Source organism: Cibotium barometz, chromosome 20, assembly GCF_041138505.1.
Source record: "Cibotium barometz isolate CiBa-2024 chromosome 20, ASM4113850v1, whole genome shotgun sequence".
Taxonomy (NCBI): domain Eukaryota; kingdom Viridiplantae; phylum Streptophyta; class Polypodiopsida; order Cyatheales; family Cibotiaceae; genus Cibotium; species Cibotium barometz.
The window spans coordinates 16,413,005-16,434,747 of record NC_141065.1 but is presented as its reverse complement, the minus strand read 5'-3'; the positions used below and the strand labels follow the sequence as shown (position 1 = coordinate 16,434,747).

Genomic DNA, 21,743 nt, shown 5'->3' with positions numbered 1-21,743 from the left:
CAAGAGGCTCCATTGAAGACTGTTGAGGTCCATCCTTTCTCAACCTCTTCTAGCACAGAACTTGTAACTAACTCATTCCAAATTCCCCTTCAATCCGATGCAACTCTTTCCAGCCAACCTGTGAAAAGTCCCATAGGTCCCCTAGTCTTCTTAAACCCTATTGTTTAACCTTCTAGATGTCCTTGTATTAAGTTGAGCCAAGGGGGGGGGTTAAATATATGAGTCCACCAAATTCTCAGGTTGAAGGAGTGTGATCCTTTAGAGCTCTTAAGGTCCACTTTGAATTTCTAATTGTTTTAAATGTAAACCATTATCTAGGGCACCATTCTAAACTTTTCATCAATGGCGTCACAACTGTGTTGTTTTCTCGTTCCTGTGGCAGTGACAGGACTACCCACGCAAAAACAACAGAAGACACAGGCAGTACTGCCCCTTGCGAGATGCCAACGTGGACGTAAGGAAGGTCCATTATGCCACATTTGGGCGATCGATTTTAGTGAAAAAAAGGCACCTCCCTTTGTCTAAATCAAAATCTTTACCGGTCTGGCTGTAGGCTCTCAGGTTGATTTGAAGCTGGGAAGGCGGGACGTCTTGTCCGGCTGCTTATTCACACTAGCAACCCCTGCATGCGAGAGCAGTTCAGTGGCTGCCCAACCTAAGGATTTTCACTTACCCATTGCAAAAATAAAGGTACTTCTGCTGCAGCCAATGTGAATCAACAGATGCTTATGTGATGGTATGTATGCACATGTGCTTGTGTACATGTGATTATGTGATAGTATGCAAATGTGAATGTTCATACAAAATGAGTGCTATTATCCAGATTCCCGAGAGGACCATTTCTTTTAAGCATAAGAAAAGGAAGAAGGGAGATACCATCCCTATGTATCCCATGTTTTTATTTCCAAAGCAATAAAGTCTTCCATCTAAGAGTGAATATTCAGTGAAAGATTTGAATTCTCTTGAGAGGGAGAGACTACAGTTTCTAGAAGGATACAAGGATTGCTTAGTTGCCTCTTGAGCAAACAGAGGATCGTGTGATAGAGTTGATTCTTGGGAGTTCAACCCCGAATTGACCTCCTTACCTTGTGAGTGCGGTACAACAAGAAGAGATTATGACACAAGTACAAGACTTGCTCTATCAAAGGGGTTGATATGGCCTAGTTCTTAACCCTTTTGTTCTCCAGTGCTTCTAGTACATAAGAAGGATGGCACATTCCGCATGTGCGTGGATTACAAAGCCTTGAACAAGATTAAAATCAAGAATCGGGTTTCTATACTGAGGGTTGAAGATATATTGGATCAGCTGGAAGGCGCAACATTCTTTAGTCTGATTGACTCAAAGACTGGCTATCATCAGATTCAGATCCAACCACAAGATATTCATAAGATTGTCTTCTATATACCGAAGCATCAAAATATAGGTTGTTGATATGCAAAAATGCAACACGGAAAGAAAAAATAAAATAAAAAAAGTTCTCTCTTCCTTCTCTCTTTAGAGGTTGGCGCCCTCCTTCATGAGGCTCTTTGGTTGTATTTTGTGTACTTTCTTCTTCCCACCACCATATCCAAGCTTGCTAGTGTGATTTCCAAGCTTCCAAGAGTGTTTCTAGGTGGTATTCACTCACTTACATACTCGTAATGATTGAAATTCAGAAAAACAATCCTTTTATTTCCTGTAACTTATGGTCTTTTGGTTGAAAACCCTAATTTCAGTCTTCTTTTCTCAAGTTGAGCTTTCTTAGAGTTCCCTGCATCCACTTGAAGGCATTTGTCGTGAAGAATCACGACATATTGAAGATTTTCACACTCTAGACGCTTCCATCGCCAAGACTTCTGCTGTCATTGACTCTACTTGCAATTGGTAAGCTATAATGCTCAATTATAGAAGCAAGTAGTAGGAGGGAGGAGAAGAACTCCATGTTCACGTACCCTGTGTAGTGTTCTCTTGTCCTGCGTGTCCTCTTGTAGATTGTTTCTACCATGTGTGGGCGGAACAATAGAGAGTAGATCGTAGGGAACATGGACACTTGAGAGGGTAGTATGAGTTGCAGATCTTCATCAACAACTATATTGTATACTGTATTCATATACATTAGTATGGAAATTTGGTCAGAAATGCTCATTACACTATGTACTTGATTCTCCCAAGATCAATAAACATTATTTGAGGGAGGGGCTGGCTGGTCCGGCTCATTGTGCGTCCCTTGTCAATTCAACAAATTACATCTTGTATTGTGCTTGTTGTCCATTAAATCTTGGTGTATTTAAGTGTTTTGATTAGCATTGTGTTCAACTAAGCATTCCACACTGACTTGCGGAATTACATTGGTATCAGAGTATATGGTTCTCTTTCACTTCCATCTGGAAAGAGGATCACCGCGAACACTAGCTATCTCTACACTTAGAACACTATGGACAGCCCTACAGTGAGTGTTGAAATGCCAACACAAGAAGCGAGGACAATGAAATGCATGCTTCCAATGCTTTATAGGATGAGCAAACGCATGTGGTGCATACTAGAGAACAGGAACATGTGGGACAGTCATCCCGTGGTAAAGAGAACATGCATGAAGAAGAGTCCATAGCCTTAAGGGCTGAACTTACTCGTATGCAAGCTCTTCTTTATGCACAATGAGAAGAGTTGAAGCTCATTGTCGATTGAAAATGTGCATACACAATACATGTAACATGGGCTGTAATTTTTTTGTTGGTGTAGGTATTCCGCGTATCTCTCATGCTACTCATGCTCTCAAGTGTGCTTGTGAGGGAGAATTTATGGGTGAAAATGCACCAATATGTGTTGAGGGGCCAGCCTTGCCTCATGTTTATAGGGCACATGTTTCTATGCCCAATGCATTACCATTTGTTCCTAAAATGATGCCATTATCCTTTGTTCCTAAAATGATGCCGGTCAGGGGCTGTCCCAATGGACATACATGTGGGGAAACATGTTGAGATGTAGGCTAATGCATCAAAGTCTCATGACTTCAAAGTCGGAGACAAATCTGCGAAGTTTGATATATATCATGGAGAATATGATGCATCAAAGGCACTTGCTTTTATTGCCCAGCTTAATATTGCTTTTAGTGATGAGGATTTCACTCAAAAATCTATGATCTGGCATGTAAGCATGTTCATGAAAGGTATTGCTGCTCATTGGTGGCTTACTAAGAAGCTTTCACCAAATCCTGTTAGATCATGGGAAGAGTTCAAGGAGAGATTTTATCCCAGTTCTTGCCTCCCAATGCATTAAATGAGATACCAATGAAGTGGGATTGGGTGAAGCAAAATGAGGAGGAAACGGTGAATGCATATGTGCAGAAATTTTGCAAAGTGCTTTTGGAGGTGTCTCCATTTATATATGTTCCAAAGGCGGAAAGGAAGAGAAGGTTTCAATTGTGATTATAACCCGTGTACAAAGTGGGACTACAAATGTATCCTAGTCACACCTTACAGCAACTAATCGCAGCCGCCCATTGCTACCAAGTAATTGGAACTCAAGTTGAGTCGATCCAGTAAGGCTGAATTCTTATTTCAAGGCAAAGAGAGGGTTATCCAAAACTTGCAAAATAGTGGACAACCATCTAAAAAGGATCAAACCAAGATAAAAATGATCCAAAGGCTGAAAATAAGTTTACCAAGAAGCATCTCTTAGAAGTGAAAGACTATGGTCTCACTGCAAAGTAGAAAGAGCAATATATGAGCGAGGGGAAATGCTTTACTTGTGGTAGCTGTCACGATTGTGACTAACTCTCTTAATCTCTCCCTAATTACTTCTTAATTCCTAATTAACTGTAAAGACACCTGTGAAGGGTCACACCCTTGCACATGGGTCACTATCAAAGAACATGTCTACTTGTGGTAGCTGTCACGATTGTGACTAACTCTCTTAATCTCTCCCTAATTACTTCTTAATTCCTAATTAACTGTAAAGACACCTGTGAAGGGTCACACCCTTGCACATGGGTCACTATCAAAGAACATGTCTATTCATTAAAGACACACTCCTAAGTCCAAAGGACATAACCATTGTCTCAAGAGCCACACCCCTTTCGAGGGATGTGCCTCTTCAATTGTACCTTTTCGGCCTCTATTTAAGAAAGGTCTCCGTCTCAATGCAATCACTCCGTCTTTTTCTGCAGCATTTGTCTTATGTTCATTAATTAAGTCTTAATCATGTTAATTAAGCTATAAAAGCTTCATAGTGGTATCAGAGCAAACTTTTTTCGCCCTATGACATGCCCAAACCCTAACCCTAACCCTAACCCTAACCCTGCTTCTCCGACAGCAACCACATTCATTATGGCAATCTTCTTCAGGTGTGATTTTTCCATTTTATTGGGCATTAAAATCTCACATAATGTGGAGCATTAGAATATCAGAAACCCGCCACTTCATTCTTTTGCGAGCTCTCCACTCATAAGGGGCCAATATCACTTTTTACAGGTTTAAGAGCATCTCCCAGATCACGTGGACACACATTACCCTCTTCTCCAACGGCTTATGGCAGAGGAAACCTATGAATTCAGTTATTTACAGGATACACCCTCACAGTCCATAGTGTCCTCTCCTACTTGTGTTTCTCCACCGGTCTCTATCCCTGTTCCAGTGAGTGTGCCCTCCTCTTTAGAGCCCACTCATTACCGTGTTCAGATAGCCACACCGACTTATCACCTTTGTGAGTTCGATGTGTGGGTGATCTGTGTTCGTCTGGGCGCTATTCTTCCCGAGTGCAGCATCAATTTTCGTGAATATTGCACCTATTCTGAGAACGTTTATCTCGCTTCGTTCACGGTGCGCCCTTCTACACCAGATTATACAGCTTCGACACTAGTAGCTGCCCCTACCCCTGTACCTTCTTCTCCAGTAGCAGACTCTCGTGCGAGCCCAGTCCCAGAGGATCGTCCTCATTATACTGGATGGTCCATAGCCGCTTCACTAGCACGTAGCCTCTCCTCACGGGATTTGCAGTTGCCGCACCCTCCAGCTGATGGTTCTTACTAGAGTCCAGCGGCGTCATCAGCAGCAAAAAACCCCAGAGCCTCGTCACCCTGCAGCCTCTACATCTGCATCTTCTCTCATGGCTGAATCTGTTGACACACCGGCTCCTCCAGAATGAAAGCAAGCTTTGCAGCAACTTCAGCAGCAGTTCCAACAACAATTCCAGGAGTCCATGGCATCCTTGGCTTCACAGATCCAGCAGCTCCACACGGATCGCCACTCCTACACGAGTTCCGTACCAACAACAGATGTTTCAGCAACAGTACCAGCGGACGTAGACGTCACTCCTTTCGAGGTAGAAGGCGACGACCTTAAAACTCTTTATCGCCTTTTACAAGCTAGTAAAACAAAGAAACTGGAAATTAAACCCCATGAATCTTATGGTGGTCAGCGCAATAAGCGCATCTTAGACCAATGGCTCTACAAACTACGGTTATACTTTGAAACCATGATCCTTTCTGATTCGAAAAAAGGTGATTTTTGCGTTATCCCTCCTCAAAGACAATGCTTTATTGTGGTGGCAACGATGACAGCACGTTGGAAAATCGGTTACAACGTGGGGAAAATTTGAGTGGGTCCTCCGCAAGTAGTACATACCTGCCAATGCGGATTTCCAAGCCCGTACTCGCTTACGCCATTTGGATCAAACTGGTTCCTTGGCCTCTTATATCTCCCAGTTCACCAACTTGATACTGAAGATTGACTCCTTGTCCCCAGCGGACGAACTTCATGCCTTCATTGAAGGTCTTAACCCCAGGCTGCGTGCCGATGTTCAGAAATATAGTCCTGTCGATCTTGCTGATGCCATACGTTACGCTGAGCACGTTGTGGACATTAATTCTCGAAATTCGGCCTCTTCCGGTCGAGCTAATGCCTTTAAGAAAACCAATGGGTCTCGTATGAACCGAGATAGTCGAAGAGAATCTTCTGGCACTTCTACCTCCTGGCCTAATCCCCAATGGAATAATTCTCAACACCCTCGTTGATCAGAAGAATTGTCCTCTTTTCAGTCCCGACGTCCTCAGTCCTTCCAACCACGTAGTTCGGATTGTGGACGAGACCAAGAACGTGACCAATCTCGCAATCCTCGCCCTTTCACTGTCCCTTCTGGATGGGATCAACAAAAGATAGGATTGTGCACAATTTGCAATGGACCTCATCGTTGGTTTGAGTGCCCCAATGCATAGGCTCGAGATTGGACATCATTGGTGCCTCTACAGCCGTGTACAGTTCAGCTGGACGCTTGGTCTTTCGAGATCTTGCGTTTGGCTTATCGTCATGACGTCCACCGTCAGTCTCTTCAAAATACTAAAGCAAATACTATTCCGGTAACGGGATAGGGGGCCCTTCAGTGGGTAATTCAGGACCCCATACGGTGTACATTTTCCATCTCTCTCTCTCTCTCTCTCTCTCTCTCTCTCTCTCTCTCTCTCTTAAAGTTTGAAGTCTTAAAGTGGATTGCTAAACTTGCGAAACTTAGGATACATTAGATGGTGTGAGCATTTGTGTGACAGGATCCTCAATTACGAATACTTCCGTTGCATGTTACATTGGTATCAGATTCAGCTTGTCCACACACACCGTATCCTAGCGTGAGAGTATCCTTGGATGGTCAGATTGCGTTCCGGCATGACCACCGACTTCAGCATCATGTCTACAGTGGAGAGTACTCATCAACCAGAAGAAGTCTCCCCCGAAGGAGACCTTGCTCTTCCGACTACAGCAGACACCATAGCTCTACTTAGAGCTCAAAACCAGCTTCTCATGGAGCGTCTCCAACTCTTGGAGGCAACAGCCGCACGTCCTCCTCTGCCTCCAGTAGCCCCCGACTACATATCCCTCTTCTTTTAGATGAAACAACAAAGAAGAGAAGACGAGGCCAGACGGAGAGGAAAAAGCAAAAGCAGAAGCAAGAAAACAACAAGAAAAAGTAGATAGACGGGACTATGAGGAAGCCCAACACAGGATCGAAGAAGACCGGCGTCAGGTTGAACTCGCCGCTCGGGAGCACCAACGAGAGCTCGATCGAGAACGTATGTTACTCGAGCACCAACGAGAAAAGGAGGCCATGCATCTTAGATACCAGTACCTCTCTTCAGCTTCCCTAGCCTTAGGTGCCACCAAACAGCAGTCCGTGGCATCAACTACTGTCATTCGAAGTCAACCAAATTTTAGTAAGTATGATGGTAAGTGTGATCATTTAGCAGTTAATCGGTTTATTCATCAATTTACTACTCATTTTCCATGAGCTAGGATCACAGATCCTCAAGATAGAGTCCACATAGCGGCTCCTCACCTCACAGGTGAGGCAGTCACTCGGTGGCAGCATTGGTCTAATCTTCATACAGACTAGACCACAGGTGTCACAACTTTTAGCTGGGATACGTTTGTTCGTGACCTGAAGACCAGATTTCTCTCGCCCCAGTATATGACCGGTTTGGCAGATGAGTTTTATGGACTCAGACAGAACGGGTCTCTAGTGCTTTAGTTTTCCGGAAAGGTTATTACTTTAGCACAGCAGTTCGGGCTATTTGCGCAGGTCAAGATGGAGCAATTCATTCGTGGATTGGATCCCAACATCTAGTTCACAGTTCGCAACTTTGAACCTAGTACATATGACCGGGCTTTGGCTCTCGCTCAAAATGAGAAAATGAAGATGAACGGAGGCAAGCCCAAGCAGTCATCCCAGTCTAGTACCAAACCCCAGCAGCAGCAATCTGCTGCACAGCCAGGGAAAGGTAATGCATCTTCTAAAGATGCTAAGAAGGACGGCAGTAATAGCTCCAGTTCAGGGGGTAAAAAGGATAAAGAATCTAAGCCTAAGAAAACCCTCGATGAAAAGGCTAAGGCAGGCATTACTGGAGGTTATCTTCCTCCAGAGGAGCAAAAGCAATACCAATCAGAAAATAGATGTTTTTTCTGTCACATCATAGGGCATGGTAAGAAGGATTGCCACAAATGGCAAGCGAAACAAGCCCCCAAAGCACCTTCTGCCACAGTTGCCACAGCATCTCCAGCTACCACCAATGCGGTTCAGCTTTTACCTTCTATGCATCCTATGCCATCCATGGTATTTGATGCTAAGCAGGAGGGTGAGAGCGATGCTGCACAGAAAAGCCTCATCCGAAGTTATGGCTCTATCAAGGGCCGACAGTTTGTAGTCCTATTCGACATGGGCAGTTCTGAAGACCCCATCTCTCCCCAGTTGGCTAACAAGATGAATTGCACATTAGTACCATATCATTTGGATGCGGACGGGTTCACACCTGGTCTCTGCACCCACATATCTCAGAAGGCACAACAATTTACCTTTGAAGTTCAGACGGCCTCATTCCAACGAGATTTCATTGTCTTGCCTCTTTTTGGGTGTGACATGATCTTAGGAATCTAGTGGTTTTGCCAATATGAGCCTATTCCCGATTGGGCGCAGGACACTTTTACTCTCTGTAAAGATTTTCCTGAGTCTGCCATGATTCATGGGGATAGAAGCATTCTCGGCATCCCATTGATTTCGCACCTCCAGGCTTGACAAGCTATCCGCAAGGGAGCGGAATGAGCACTACTTTATCTTCGTGCTCAAACAGCCTCTACCTCATGGGTAGCATCTATCTCATCTTCAGTCCCATAGTTAGCAGACCTCCTATCCAGACATCAGAATATTATGCTTAGGGACGATCTTGTGCCCAGTCTCCCTCCATCCCGTCCTGAGGACCACCATATTGATTTGGTCCCTGCATTAGAACCTCCTAGCAGGTTTCCCTATCGTCTTTCCAAGACCTTAGAGGGCGAGCTAGAAAGACAATTATCTGAGCTCCTCCGAGCCGGATTCGTTCGGCCTTTCTCACCATTTGCTGCACCCATCCTATTTGTCCAAAAGAAGGACAAGTTTGCATGCCTTTGTGTAGACTACAGGGCATTAAATAAACTCACCATTAAGAATAAGCTACCTATGTCAAGGATTGAGTACATTTTGGAGCGTTTAGACGGTGCTAAATTTTTCACGAAGATCGACCTCAAGAGTTACCATCAGGCCCGCATTTTTGAAGCTAACATTTCCAAAATAGCTTTCCGGACAGAGCGTGGTCACTACGAGTTCATAGTCATACCTTTTGGGCTTACAAATGCACCCGCAACCTTCAATAAAATGATGTCCAGGATCTTCGCAGTCCTCATTGGTAAGTGTGTCTTCATCTTTATTGATGACATACTTGTATTCTCAGCCACTACGGAGCAGCATGAGAAAGATGTGGAGAAAGTCTTGCAACTTTTGCCAGATAATGGGCTCTACATAAATGCCAAAAAGTCTATCTTCGGCATTAAGTAAGTTCAATACTTGGGCTATATCATCGATTCCGATGGGATTCAACTAGACGCCTCAAAGATTCATGAAATCTTAGATTGGGACATTCCTCAGACTGCCCAAGAGATCCGTTCTTTCGTAGGTCTTTGTCAAGCCTAAAACACGCACCCATGTTCATCAGTTTTCCAACCTTGCAGCACCTCTCACCGACTTGCTCAAAGGAGTGAAGACTCGTAAACAAAAAGTCTCAGTCACATGCAAGGCGCTTGATGCATTCCGTGCACTCCAGAAAGCTGCCTTGGAGGCGCCTATTTTGAAGTTAGCATCTTGGGATGAACCTTTCGAGGTCATTACCGATGCAAGTAATGTAGCCATAGGTGCAGTTCTCCAGAGCAGGACAATAGACCAGTGGAATACTACAGTAGAAAGTTGGATGTCGCCGAAAATAATTATTCGGTTTATGACAAAGAGCTTTTGGGTGTGATCACAGCGCTCAAACATTGGAAGTCTTTTATTTATGGACAGGTCTTCATAGTAAAAACAGATCATCAAGCACTTAAGTGGCTTCAAACCATGCCAAGTGCCCAGTGGAGTGATCGGCAAGCAAGGTGGAGTCAACTCTTCCAATAGTTTGGAGGAATGATTGAGTACATCCCTATAGTAAGCATAACCCAATAGTAGATGCTCTTAGTTGAAAGGCCAGCATCCAAGCAGTGCAGGAGTTTACCATTCTCGAAATCACGGGGAAGGACTTAGATAGTGTGAAAGACCAATATGTCGACTCCCCTGAGTTTGGTACTCAATATAATTTGGCTCTCACTTCTGACCTTGGCCATTATTCAGTACAGAACGGTTGGTTGTTCTTCAAGAACCACCTCTGTGTCATTCGGGAAAAGCGATCAGCTCTTCTCCATGATGCCCATGACTTCTTAGTTAGAGGACATAGAGGTATCAACAGTACCCTCGAGAAATTAGAACGGTCCTTTTATTGGCCAAAAATGAGGCATGATGTATATTCACATGTTCAAGCCTGTAAGATTTGTCAAAAGGTAAAGGTTCCACATACAAAGAAGGCTGGTTTACTTCAACCTTTGCCTATCCCCGACGGACCTTTCATCTATATATCTATGGATTTTGTAGGGCCTCTATCAGCATCCACGGGATCCCATAACACTCAGTGTTTTACCATTGTGGATTGCTTTCGTAAATTTTGCATGCTCATCCCATGCAAGCATACGGTCACAGCTGAGGACATAGAACGTCTTTTTCTCAAGCATTGGTACCCAATTTGTGGTTTGCCTAGCACCATCACCTTAGATAGAGATTCCAAGTTTACCTTGCATTTCTGGAGGGCATTATTCGAAAACTTTTGAACTAAGTTACAGTTGTCTAGTGCATTCCATCCACAAACAGACTGCCAGACATAAATTTATAACCAGTTGGCCTTTGATGTTCTCAAGTCATATGTCATGACCAGTAGTCCAAATGGGAACATTATCTTCCATTGGTCCAAGCTATCTTGAACGATATTCATTCATCCAGTGTTGGACGGACTCCATATGAAGCAGCCTTTGGTCGCTGTTTCTCTTCTCTTTTGACGAGATTGGTGTCTCCATCTCTAGAGGCTAATAAAACCATAGAAGCATTTTCCGAAATCATTGAGTCAGTAAAGGACCGCTTGACCAAAGCACAGGAAGCTTATAGCAGATAGGCAAATAAGTCAAGACGAGATGTCCACTTCAAGGAAGGTGATTGGGTCTATCTGCACATCATGAAACAAAGATTGAAACAAGTGGGCAAACGTTGTTCCAAGCTTTCATTCCGTAGTTTTGGACCTTTCCCAATAGTTAAAAAGCTAAGTGATGTCTCCATGAAGTTGAAATTACCTAACAGTTGGACGATGCATGATGTCTTCCATGTTTCTTGGCTAAAACCATATGTTGGACCAAAAGTTTTTGATGTTTGAGATGAACAACTAGACGTGGTAGACGAAGCCGAAGTCATCGAGCTTGAGCAAATCCTTCTTCATCGTTGGAAGCATGGTTACAGTCGACAGATACGTCAGTTCTATACGAAGTTCTGAGATCGAGGTACCTACGAAGCCGTTTGGCTAGACAAGGAATTCTTTCAAGAGTATGCCCAGTTGTTGGCGGACTACTTGGAAGCCATGAATCTGCGGCCAAGCTAAGGAGGGAATGTCACATGCACTCTGCACTGTAGTGCATGGTGACAAGCTGGCTCATCATCATCAGTGCAACATTGTATAGTATTAGTACCTTTTAGGATGATATTTGTCGTACGCCGTGACCCCATTGTAATCCTCAGTCCAGGATAAGTCAGGCACGAGCTACGTAGGTCATTCTCAGCCTTAGACAGTCAGTCAGTCTGTCCAAGTCCCTTAACCCACTTGAAGAGATGCATTCATGCATGTAGAGTCAGTAGAAGCCTTAGAGTTTGCATCAGGACATGTGTGCATTTATGCATAGCATTCATTCCATATGCATGTAGGCCATCTAAACCATTGCAGAAGCCTTCAGATATCATCTAGCACCCATCAGAATTTATCCAGTATTATTCCCATATTTTACAGCATTTATGGGCATTTTTTACATCATTTATATATTTTTATTGGACAAGTGCAGTCGGCCAGCCCTATAGCCAGCCGACCAGCACCCCATGTCCATATAAACAGCCCAGCATATCATCCATTTATTCAATCATATCTCATTCAGCCTTGAAGCACTCAACGCTTGGAGCCTTCAGCACAAGGAGCATAAAGCGATTGCAGAATTCAGCACCTCATACCTCAGCGTTTTCCTCATCAGCATCTAGGAGCATCAATGCATGAGCAATTCAGCCTCTATGCAATAAAACGCAGCATCTACAGCAATTAGCCTTCAATCCCCTTTGCGTTTTCAGCATTCATATCTTCATCGTTTTGCTACAGCCACTTGGTGAAGGTAAAACTCAGCATTCCTATTCATTTACAGCATTCATACATAGCCTAGAACAGTCCCAAACAGCCCCTATCTCAACCTCAGATTTGCAGCCCTTCCTCATTCCATTGGGAAGAGTGCACAGGCTCGAGATTGGACATCATTGGTGCTTCTACAGCCGTGTACAGTTCAGCCCGACTCTTGGTCTTTCGAGATCTTGCGTTTGGCTTATCGTCAGTCCACCGTCAGTCTCTTCAAAGTAATAAAGCAAATACTATTCCGGTAACGGGATGGGGGGCCCTTCAGTGGGTAATTCGGGACCCCATACGGTGTATAGTTTCCATCTCTCTCTCTCTCTCTCTCTCTCTCTCTCTCTCTCAAATCTCTTAAAGTTTGAAGTGTTAAAGTGGATTGCTAAACTCGTGAAACTTAGGATACAGAAGACGGTGTGAGCATGTGTGTGATAGGATCCTCAATTACGAATACTTCCGTTGCATGTTACACCAACCGGCCAGCCCAAGAGGGCATGTGCCCAGTCGGCCAGCAGTAGGAGGGTGCGCATTTCACATGTGGCCATAAACACAACGTATATGCATTTCTGCAAGTCATGGACAATTTCCTATAGGCCAACAGATTATTAGCAACCGACTTGTGTGTAGGCATATGCTCACTTATGGTAGTGCTATGTGTGAATAGGGCTTAACTAAGGGCACTTTTTCCCATGTGGTTTTTCCCCTTGGATATCAAGTGTGAGAGGACACTCTACATATAATATTTTGTACTTCTATATTATATGGATGTGGCACACATGCAAGGGTTGACTTGCATTTTGTGGATACCACACTTTTGGCTCTCTCTCTCTCTCTCTCTCATTTCTGTGCGAGCTTCTCTATCCTGCACCTAACCCTAATGTGCAGGTTTGTGTGTGTGAGTGTGTGAGTCCAACACCAATAATTGGTATCAGAGCTGGGAGCTGGCCCTGGAATTCTGCCGCTGGAAGAAATCTTGTAGATTTCCGTCGCCGTTCGGCCACCAAAAACCGGCGGCACTAGTGGGGAGCCCACCACCGCCGCTCAGCCCACGGGCGGCGCCTCCCCCTCCAGCTGGCGGCGACAGTGCTGCCAGAACCGCCTCCGCCCGTCAGCGCCCCGTTCCGGTCGCCTAGAGCCGCTCCGTCGCTGCTCGGTTCAGGACGCCCAGAGCCGACGTTGCGTTCCGGCCGCCCAGACCCGCCGTCGACGTTGCTGCTCCGTTCCGCCCAGCAATAGCCGCGCCGTCTGCTCCAAGCTCCGCACGAGCCCAGCTGTTGGCTCCAACCCGTTCTGGGCCCCCGCGGACTTGCTTGCCCCATTTGTGCTCGCCCTGTGCCTCCGTCCGCTGTTCGCGCCCATCGCCGCCTCCGACCCCCGGTGGCACCACACCTCGACCTGCGCTGGCAGCCCGCCTCTGCCTGCGCTTGCCTGCCCCGATACCTACACCTGGCGTGCCGCCTGCAAGCAAAGCAACACATCTAGACCTGGACTGACGCCTACAAGAGAAGTCCCTGCCATCCGTACTGCACTTGCCTGCAGGCACTTTCCATGTGAGTGAAAATATGCATTAAAATATTCAAATTTTGTAGACACTTCTGTGCAAGTCAGATTCAAAGAAAAGTTGCAGGTGCAATTTGGGGGATTTCTCAATTTGAGGCCAAATTGAAAAATTGCAATTTGGGGGTTTTTAAAATTGAGGTCAAAATCAGCAAATTGAACCTCTTTCATTTGCAAAAATTTGGGGCTTTTGTGAAAATTGGCCAATTAAATGCACATTGAAGCGATTGGAGTGCATAAAAATTGGGGATTTTCAGATTGGAGCATGTAATTGGGCATTACAGCTGTGATTTGTCGCGTATGTATACACATTGTGTGTAATTGGACAATTTGGTGTAGGTTTACACTTGCTCTGGTTTGCAGGCATACATTTGCACAGGACATTTGGTTGCGTGGCAGTGCACATTGGTGCTTGGTTTGCTTGCAGGTATATTTTGTTGACATGGCACAGAATGCTACAGGTGTATTTGGTGTGCTCACCCAAGAGGACAAGTTGGATGGATCTAACTACTCCCTCTGGAGTTTCATGATCCGTAATTTGCTGGTAGCCAAAGGGCTTTGGGGCATCGTGTGTGGTGATGACACACGCCCACTTACCATACAGCCAGCCACGCCTCAAAGGGGAGGTGCTCAAAGAGCTCCTGATGTAGAACCTGCTTCCACACAAGAGCAGAAGAGATGGGACTCTAGAGATGCACAGGCCATGTCATTGATAGCCCTTTCAGTGAAAAGGACTATTATTCTGCACATTCGTTCTTGCAAGACATCGAAGCTTGCATGGGACACATTGGAAGCAATGTATCAGGTACGCAACGAGGCAAGAGTTGCCTACTTGAAGAGGCAATTGGATCTTCTTTCTATGGATGAGGGTGACTCCATGGCATATCATCTCACCAAAGTGAAAGATTTGCAGGAACAATTGCTCAACATTGATGAGGTTATCCCAGACAGATAGATGGTCACCAACACTCTTCATTCTTTACCACCTTCCTACTTGGGCTTTCACACCTCTCTCAACCTCTCAATGAGAGGAGGTGGTGATCCCGTCACTTTTGAAGAGCTGGTGGGTTTACTCTTGCAGGAAGAGCAAACAAGAGCAAACTTATCGAGCAACCGTGGTGGAGACAAGGCATTTACAGCCAAGGATAAGGGTAAAGCAAAGAGCTTTAAGCATGGGGGACAACAGTCTAGCAAGGCTGGTCATGGACAGCCCTCTTCTGGTGGTGAAAAGTCTCACAAAGGGGATGCAAACAAGCCCAAAAAGAAGGGCAAATGTCACTACTGCCATAAGCCTGGACACTACATCAGTGAATGTAGGAAGCGGATTGCAAAAGAGAAAAGGAAAGAAGGAGGCAATGCAGTAGCAGACTCTTTTGATGACAAAGCACAGCAATCAGCTAATGTAATCCAAGAAGAGTACACTTTTTTGGTCACATGCACTAGTGGCACACCAAGTGCTTCAGACACTGATATGTCTTGCATTGCATTTGACAGACAGAATGCATCATGGTATTTTGATAGTGGTGCTTCGAGCCACATCACTTCATGCAAGCAAACATGCTTTCGACACTTTGTAGCAATGGCTGAAAATATGTGTGGATGTAAAGTCCAAACACTCCGCTCAGATAGAGGTGGAGAATACATGTCAAATGCATTCATGGATTATATGCTTCAAAAGGGCATCAAACACCAATGTACTATGCCTTATACACCGCAACAGAATGGTGTAGCTGAAAGGAAAAATAGATCTCTCATGGAGATGGCAAGATGCATGGTGAAAGCACAAAAGTTGCCTCACAAATTTTGGATGGAAGCTATAATGTGTGCAACTCATGTGTTGAACAAGTGTCCAACGAAAGCTTTGAAAACCATAACACCATTTGAGGCTTGGTATAGCCGAAAGCCAACAGTGGATTATATGCGTACATTTGGGTGTTTGGCATATGCACATGTGCCACAACAACTCCGAACAAAGCTAGATGACAAAGCAATTAAATGCATTTTTGTGGGCTACAGCAATGAGAGCAAAGGATACCGTCTTTATAATCCAACTACACGAAGGATTTTTGTCAGTAGAGATGTGGTATTTGCTGAAAATTCAGAACAGCCCATGTACACCTTGTATAAAAGCAATCTGCGAGTCGTGGACAATTTCCTAAAGGCGGACAGCTTATTAGTGCATGGGCATAGGCTTGCCTATTTCCAGCCTAAGGGCCTTGCTCATAGGGCAGCCCATGAGCCATCAAAGGGGCCAAGCATTGGCCTTAGTGCCCAGCCAGCCAGCCCAAGAGGGCATATGTCCAGTCGGCCAGCATGAGGCCCAGTCGGCCAGTAGTACAAGGGTGTGCATTTCATAGGTGTGGGCATAAACACAGCATACATGCGTTCAGCAAGTCGTGGACAATTTCCTATAGGCCGACAACTTATTAGCAAACTGACTTGTGCTAGGTGCTTATATATAAGCAGTCCTTCAGTCGTTGCATAAATCATTTCATTCTTTCACAGTTCAGCAAACAAAGCAGCCAGCATGTGTGCATGAGTCTCTAACTTGTGCATACGTCTTTTCAGCATAGCACTTGTGCTTCAGTCCAAGGCAGTAGAAGAAGTCATCTTCAGCATTCAGCCATGAGTCCCGCATTCTCCCAGCAGATGTGGGTGTGCACATTGGCTCTCAAAGTGGTTTTAAGTTGTCTACAGACCGCTTGATGATTCAGCCGACATTTGGTCTACCTTGTCCTTGCATTTGGCATTCCACAGTCAACTGCCATCGTCAAGTAAGTTTCTTGGTAAAGTCTTGGTAAAAGAAGTACTCCTGCTTGCAGGATGGGGCCCTTAAGTGGGTAGTTGGGACCCAATCTGGTGTCGACTCTCTATCTCTACAGCTCTTATCTCCTATGTATAAAGATTAATGTAGCATGCAATAGGTTGATCGTTGACTACTGCTTGTGGCCCTCTAGTGCTGGCCGATTGTGATAGGGGGCACCTGGAGGCTGTCGACGACTGGCTGCCTATGTGCCCTCTATGGCCAAAGTATTGCCCTTATGGGCCAGCCAAGCTATGAGCTGGCCTTTGGCTAGCCCATAGACCTATCAATGCATCTAGATATGTTTCAAGGGCCTATAAATAGCAAGGGCTGAGCTCATGGTAGGTATTCACTCCTCTAGGGAGTAGGATCAGTAAAATAGGACTCTTTTATGGGGCAGCCTATGGCTTGCCATGAATGTACCTTTTTTGTATTATATAAATATATTGAAACTTAGCTATCTCTCTCTCTTCTCTCCATCTCTTGCTTGCGTTTTGCATCAGCATGTTCCAGGAAGGTGTTTAGGGCTAAAGAAGATTCCCAGAGCTTTTGCATGTGACATTGGTATCAGAGCTTCAGGCAGATTTTGAGATATTGTTGTAGCCCATGCCCCACCCACCCTTACTACATCGCGCATGGACGAAACCATCACCCATGTCTTGATCTTTTGGTGGTGTGGTGACCAGGCAACATTGTATTAGAATCAGGTTCAGCAATGATAAACATTGATGGTGTCCCAGATGAAGGTGCACAGTCCAAGGAGGGTAGCACAAGACATGGAAGAAGTTCCATGAGGTTGGTTGGTGGTGTTCCACAAGACCCAAGGGTAATGGCAGCCCTGTGAGTCGGATGCCACTTTGGGTATATTAGGAAAGGCTTTCAGGCAATGGTTCAAGGGATGACACCTGTTGCATCTTGTCCAAAATGCATCCTTCGCATACATGTTTCAAAAGGGCCTCAAGCTTTGGCAACTTTGACACATCTTCTAAGAAGAATCTATGTTTCACCAGTGGTGGAGTTCTCGTGAGTGCGAAGTTCTTGCAAGAACAAGTAGCCACCGTGTCATTCTCTAGATTACTTGTGAGAGTGATTGTCTCACCATTTGCAACAATGAGCACAACCTTATCAACTCTTTTCGTTGGATACGAGGAGTTGTTTGCACATGTGATTGTGTCTCCTTGAGGAGGAGACTCAAGGGAGGAAAATAAATCATGCTGAGATGCAATGCGCTTGCTAGCACCACTATCAAAGTACCAGACATGTTGATCAATCACTGACATGCATACATCATGGATAGAAGGATCATTAGTGCACAATGAATGCCCAATCATCTTGTGCATAGTTTGTTGAATCTTTGTTTGTGGCCTGACCTGCCTGGCATCACTTTTGAGATCCCGGGGAAAGACCGTCCTTGATGGAGGTTGCCTAATGCGTGGGCTCTGCTAATCATGATCATATTCAACAGGTGGATCATCTACTACCTGATTGTCAATAAAGAGATTTTGAGTAGGGCAGCCACTAAGAGCAGCAATGCCATTGCCATTGTGGCGCTTCTTCAACCAAATCTTCCTTGTATTGTATGCATCAATGTGTTTCTGCCCATGCTTGTGCGGTTGTCTATGGAGCACAAGTAGCCCTATGACCTGGATGATGACATGATGACATGGCATTGGGATCCATTTTGTTCTTCATTTTTTACCATTTTCAAAATTGTGGGGTTGCTGTTTCATTTCGTTGGATGTTTTGACAGCTATGGTATGAGGTTATCTTTTTACCTTTAAATGCAGGAAATAATTGAGAATGACATTCGTAATGGGCAATACTATGTCACTGGTGATTTGACTCGGACAATCTACGATGATAATTGCAGGCAAGGTTCGGATTCAGTTTCTTAATCCAATCCCCTTTTTTGACATTCTTTTTTAACACTCACTCGTTAAATGTATAACTATTTTTTTGATATTTTTGGAATTTCAGATTTGTTGATCCAACCACAGATATACAGGGAGTTGACAAGTATGTGGCGGCAATAAAGCTTTTGTTTGATCCAAAGTCATCACATCATGAGTTGATATCTATTGATGTGAGCAGTCCACGCACAGTTCAAGCGAAGTGGAAACTAGAGGGGTAAGTTGCTTTTGCAGATCCAGGTCTTATACTACATGCAAGTCGAGAGGGGTGAATGACCTTTGAGACTGGAAAACAAGCTGGTAAGCAGATGTAGATGCTGCTCCAGCCTCCAACTAGTGTCCACAAAGAGCCGTAGTGAAGATATGAGCACCATGTTGTCCTGTTGGTGGACAGTAGACCAACTTGACATCACTAAATAAGATGGGTTTCTGCTAAGTGATACTGAAGGTCTTTACAAACAGATCTCCTGCTTGTGAAAAGAAGAGATGTCACCTGATGGGCGGGGCATCTCCCCTGTCCAACCTGTCCCTTTGGGTGGATGGGTGAGGGATCTGTTTGTAAAGCATGGAACCCTGAGTCTCTGCTGTCTGCAAGGGCTAGGTCCCATTATTTTACAAAATTGAGCTCTCCAAGTTAGGAATCAAATTGTGCACCTTGAGATGCACATCCTCGACCTGGCATATGTTTGGCTCCGCAATCTTAGGTGCTGTACACTACCCAAAGAAAGATGTGATCAAGATCGCACAGGGGCCATACGATCTTCCCCAAGGGATATCCCTCTTTTCACACTACCCAAAGACACAACTCATGTAGGTCCTATATGGAGGCTAGCACATGGCCATCCATCCACAATGAACTCTGTAGGCTGGTAATGCATGAGGAGGAGATGGGTGATTTTTGATGGGCCTCTGTGATGTATATGCCAATGGGATCTACACATTGTATAAGGGTATCTTATGCTTTATTGCTGAAGAAACATCAATAAATGGTTCGGGAACTAACTGCTCTTTCTTCAGGTACCTGAAAATTCCGTGGCATCCTCACATCTTACCATATGAAGGTTTGTTGAAATAATGATGATTTCCTATCTTCTTGTGTGGGTATTTTGATTGAGGGCTGCTGTTTGCATGTCCTGTTTTCAAGAGCTAGTTTTTTTTAAGGAGTGTAGGATTGTTTCCTTCTGCAGGAACGACAGTCTACCGACTGAATGATGATGGTCTTATTGCATCTCATGAGGAGACATGGGATATTTCGGTGTGGATGGCTTTCATAGAATTCCTAACACCCTCTTGGAAGGATCTCTAGGTCCATCATACACTTCTAGAGTTTGAAGGGCAGTATGCTTGATAAATTGTATGGATGGATATTTATCCCTACGTAAAAAAAAGACAGTTGAAGTATGAGAACAGTGTAAGAACAAAGCCATGGAGTATTGAAGTATGACAACAGTATAAATTAACCTAACAAAGCCAGGGAGTACAAATTTCATTAAAGTAGGCATTGTTATCAAGGTGCTTTGTGATCCATTTTACCAAGCAAGACTTAACAGTTTGGCGGGTCATGGTGGATACAGATCATTGCAAAAGTATTAACTCTCAAATTCTAGCACACAGAATGTGACTTGTGGTTACAGGCTCTCATTCAAGCTACGTGACTGGAAGAGGATATACAATGACCTGATAAACTTAATTTGTGGGTGGGAACCTGCTAGCCTTACCATCTGACCATCTGAGAAGGACTCTGCGGTTGAGTTAAATAATGGATGCTCACATGGTCGAGTTAATAATGCATACTCACATGGAAGATGAAGGAACACAATTACTGCTGCTTTCGAAGTGCTTAAGGTACTCTTCAGCAAAGCATTTTCTACTCTAGACTTAAGGTTGGTCCCCCTTTTGCTTACCTTCTCTTAGTTGTAGCCTCCCAATCAATTTTCTAGAAGCATTAGAGGAAGCAATGATGATCAAGTTCACATAAAATTTTTAACATTAAATTGGTGCCAGATACCTCATTGTGTAACTAAGAGCGTAAGTAATTGGTACCTTTAGGCTCTCGGGATTCTAAATAGCCTCAAAGTTTATACTGTACACAAAGTAGAATTTTGAGTATTTAGCTAGGGTTTGATTTCTTTGTTTCTTCCTTTAAATTCATTGCAGAACTTAATCTTTAGCTTTCCTATTTTACTGCCATCAGTCCTCTTGCAAGCCAATCTATGACAATGATGTGAATATACAGCAATCACACAATGCAAGAGAAAAAAAAATCACAACTTTAGCACAATAGAAGACTGGTAGGAGTATGCTGCACCTCAACTAAGATCCAAGGATGTGTTACTTTTAAGTGCCCACGCTCCCACGGAGGAAGCTTAGATGGGTGTTAGATTGACTAAGAGTGTGGTTGTAAGCTAGGGGAAAAATAAAGTGTGATGATTGATGAACTATGTAGGGACGGGCCTCAGTGTGCATCTATATAGCCTAGTAGGAGACATTGGGAGACCCCATTGGTCCATGGTTAGAGTTGGTGTCGTTCACGGCATTGACTCAGCCCAAAAAGAAGTTCTTGTTAATCCAAGAGATACATCCTGAACCAAGTATGAAAATGTCCATGGTCATAGCTGGTGGTGCTGTTCATGGTGTTGACTCGGCCCACAAAGTAGTTCTTGTTAATCCAAGAAATGCATCCATAAACAAGTATGAAATAATACCTCGTCATTGAGAGTTTTGGTGTTCAAATCATCAATCCAGTTTGAGTCACAAAACTCAACAAAGGTCTTTTTCTTTCCCTTTTGTGTTGGCAAATCAAGGTGAATCTTTGTCATCACAAACCCTCATTATCTAATGAAATGGAGCCAAGCTCCTCAAAAGTTAGACGTGGTGATGGTATTTTACCAAGCTATCATACTTGGGGGGCAACATTTTGACACACCTTTGAGCTAAAATTTTTAGTGGTGGTAGTCATGCCGATTGCAACCATTTGGTCTCAAATGTGCTTGATCCTTCTTAAGAACTAGTGTCTTGTCTCTCCTCCAAGCTTCTTAGCTTGAAGCTAATTCTCTAAGTTCAGCTTTGTGGTTGAGTTGTTTATTTCATAGTGGCTCCTTAAAGCATCTTATGTTTTAGAAGAAAGGGGTACATGCTATATCATAACTAGCATGCTATCGAAAACGTCATCAATGAGAGCTTAGAATGAATCTATGTGTC

At 44.2% G+C, this 21,743-nt stretch overlaps 1 protein-coding gene across 2 annotated transcripts; it reads left to right on the top strand.

Moving 5' to 3' along the window:
• The first annotated feature begins 296 nt into the window (after positions 1-296).
• LOC147627588 (uncharacterized) lies at positions 297-20,545 on the top strand. Of its 2 annotated transcripts, none has more exons than XM_086814497.1 (6): positions 297-454; positions 554-690; positions 18,420-18,502; positions 18,610-18,759; positions 19,560-19,603; positions 19,730-20,545. In XM_086814497.1, exons 1-6 carry the CDS (start codon positions 343-345, stop codon positions 19,846-19,848), a joined length of 645 nt encoding a protein of 214 aa, XP_086670623.1. In that variant the 5' UTR covers positions 297-342; the 3' UTR covers positions 19,849-20,545. The 2 variants fall into 2 exon arrangements, with proteins under 2 accessions (XP_086670623.1, XP_086670622.1); XM_086814496.1 differs by having other exon boundaries at positions 297-463.
• The last annotated feature ends 1,198 nt before the right edge of the window (positions 20,546-21,743 follow it).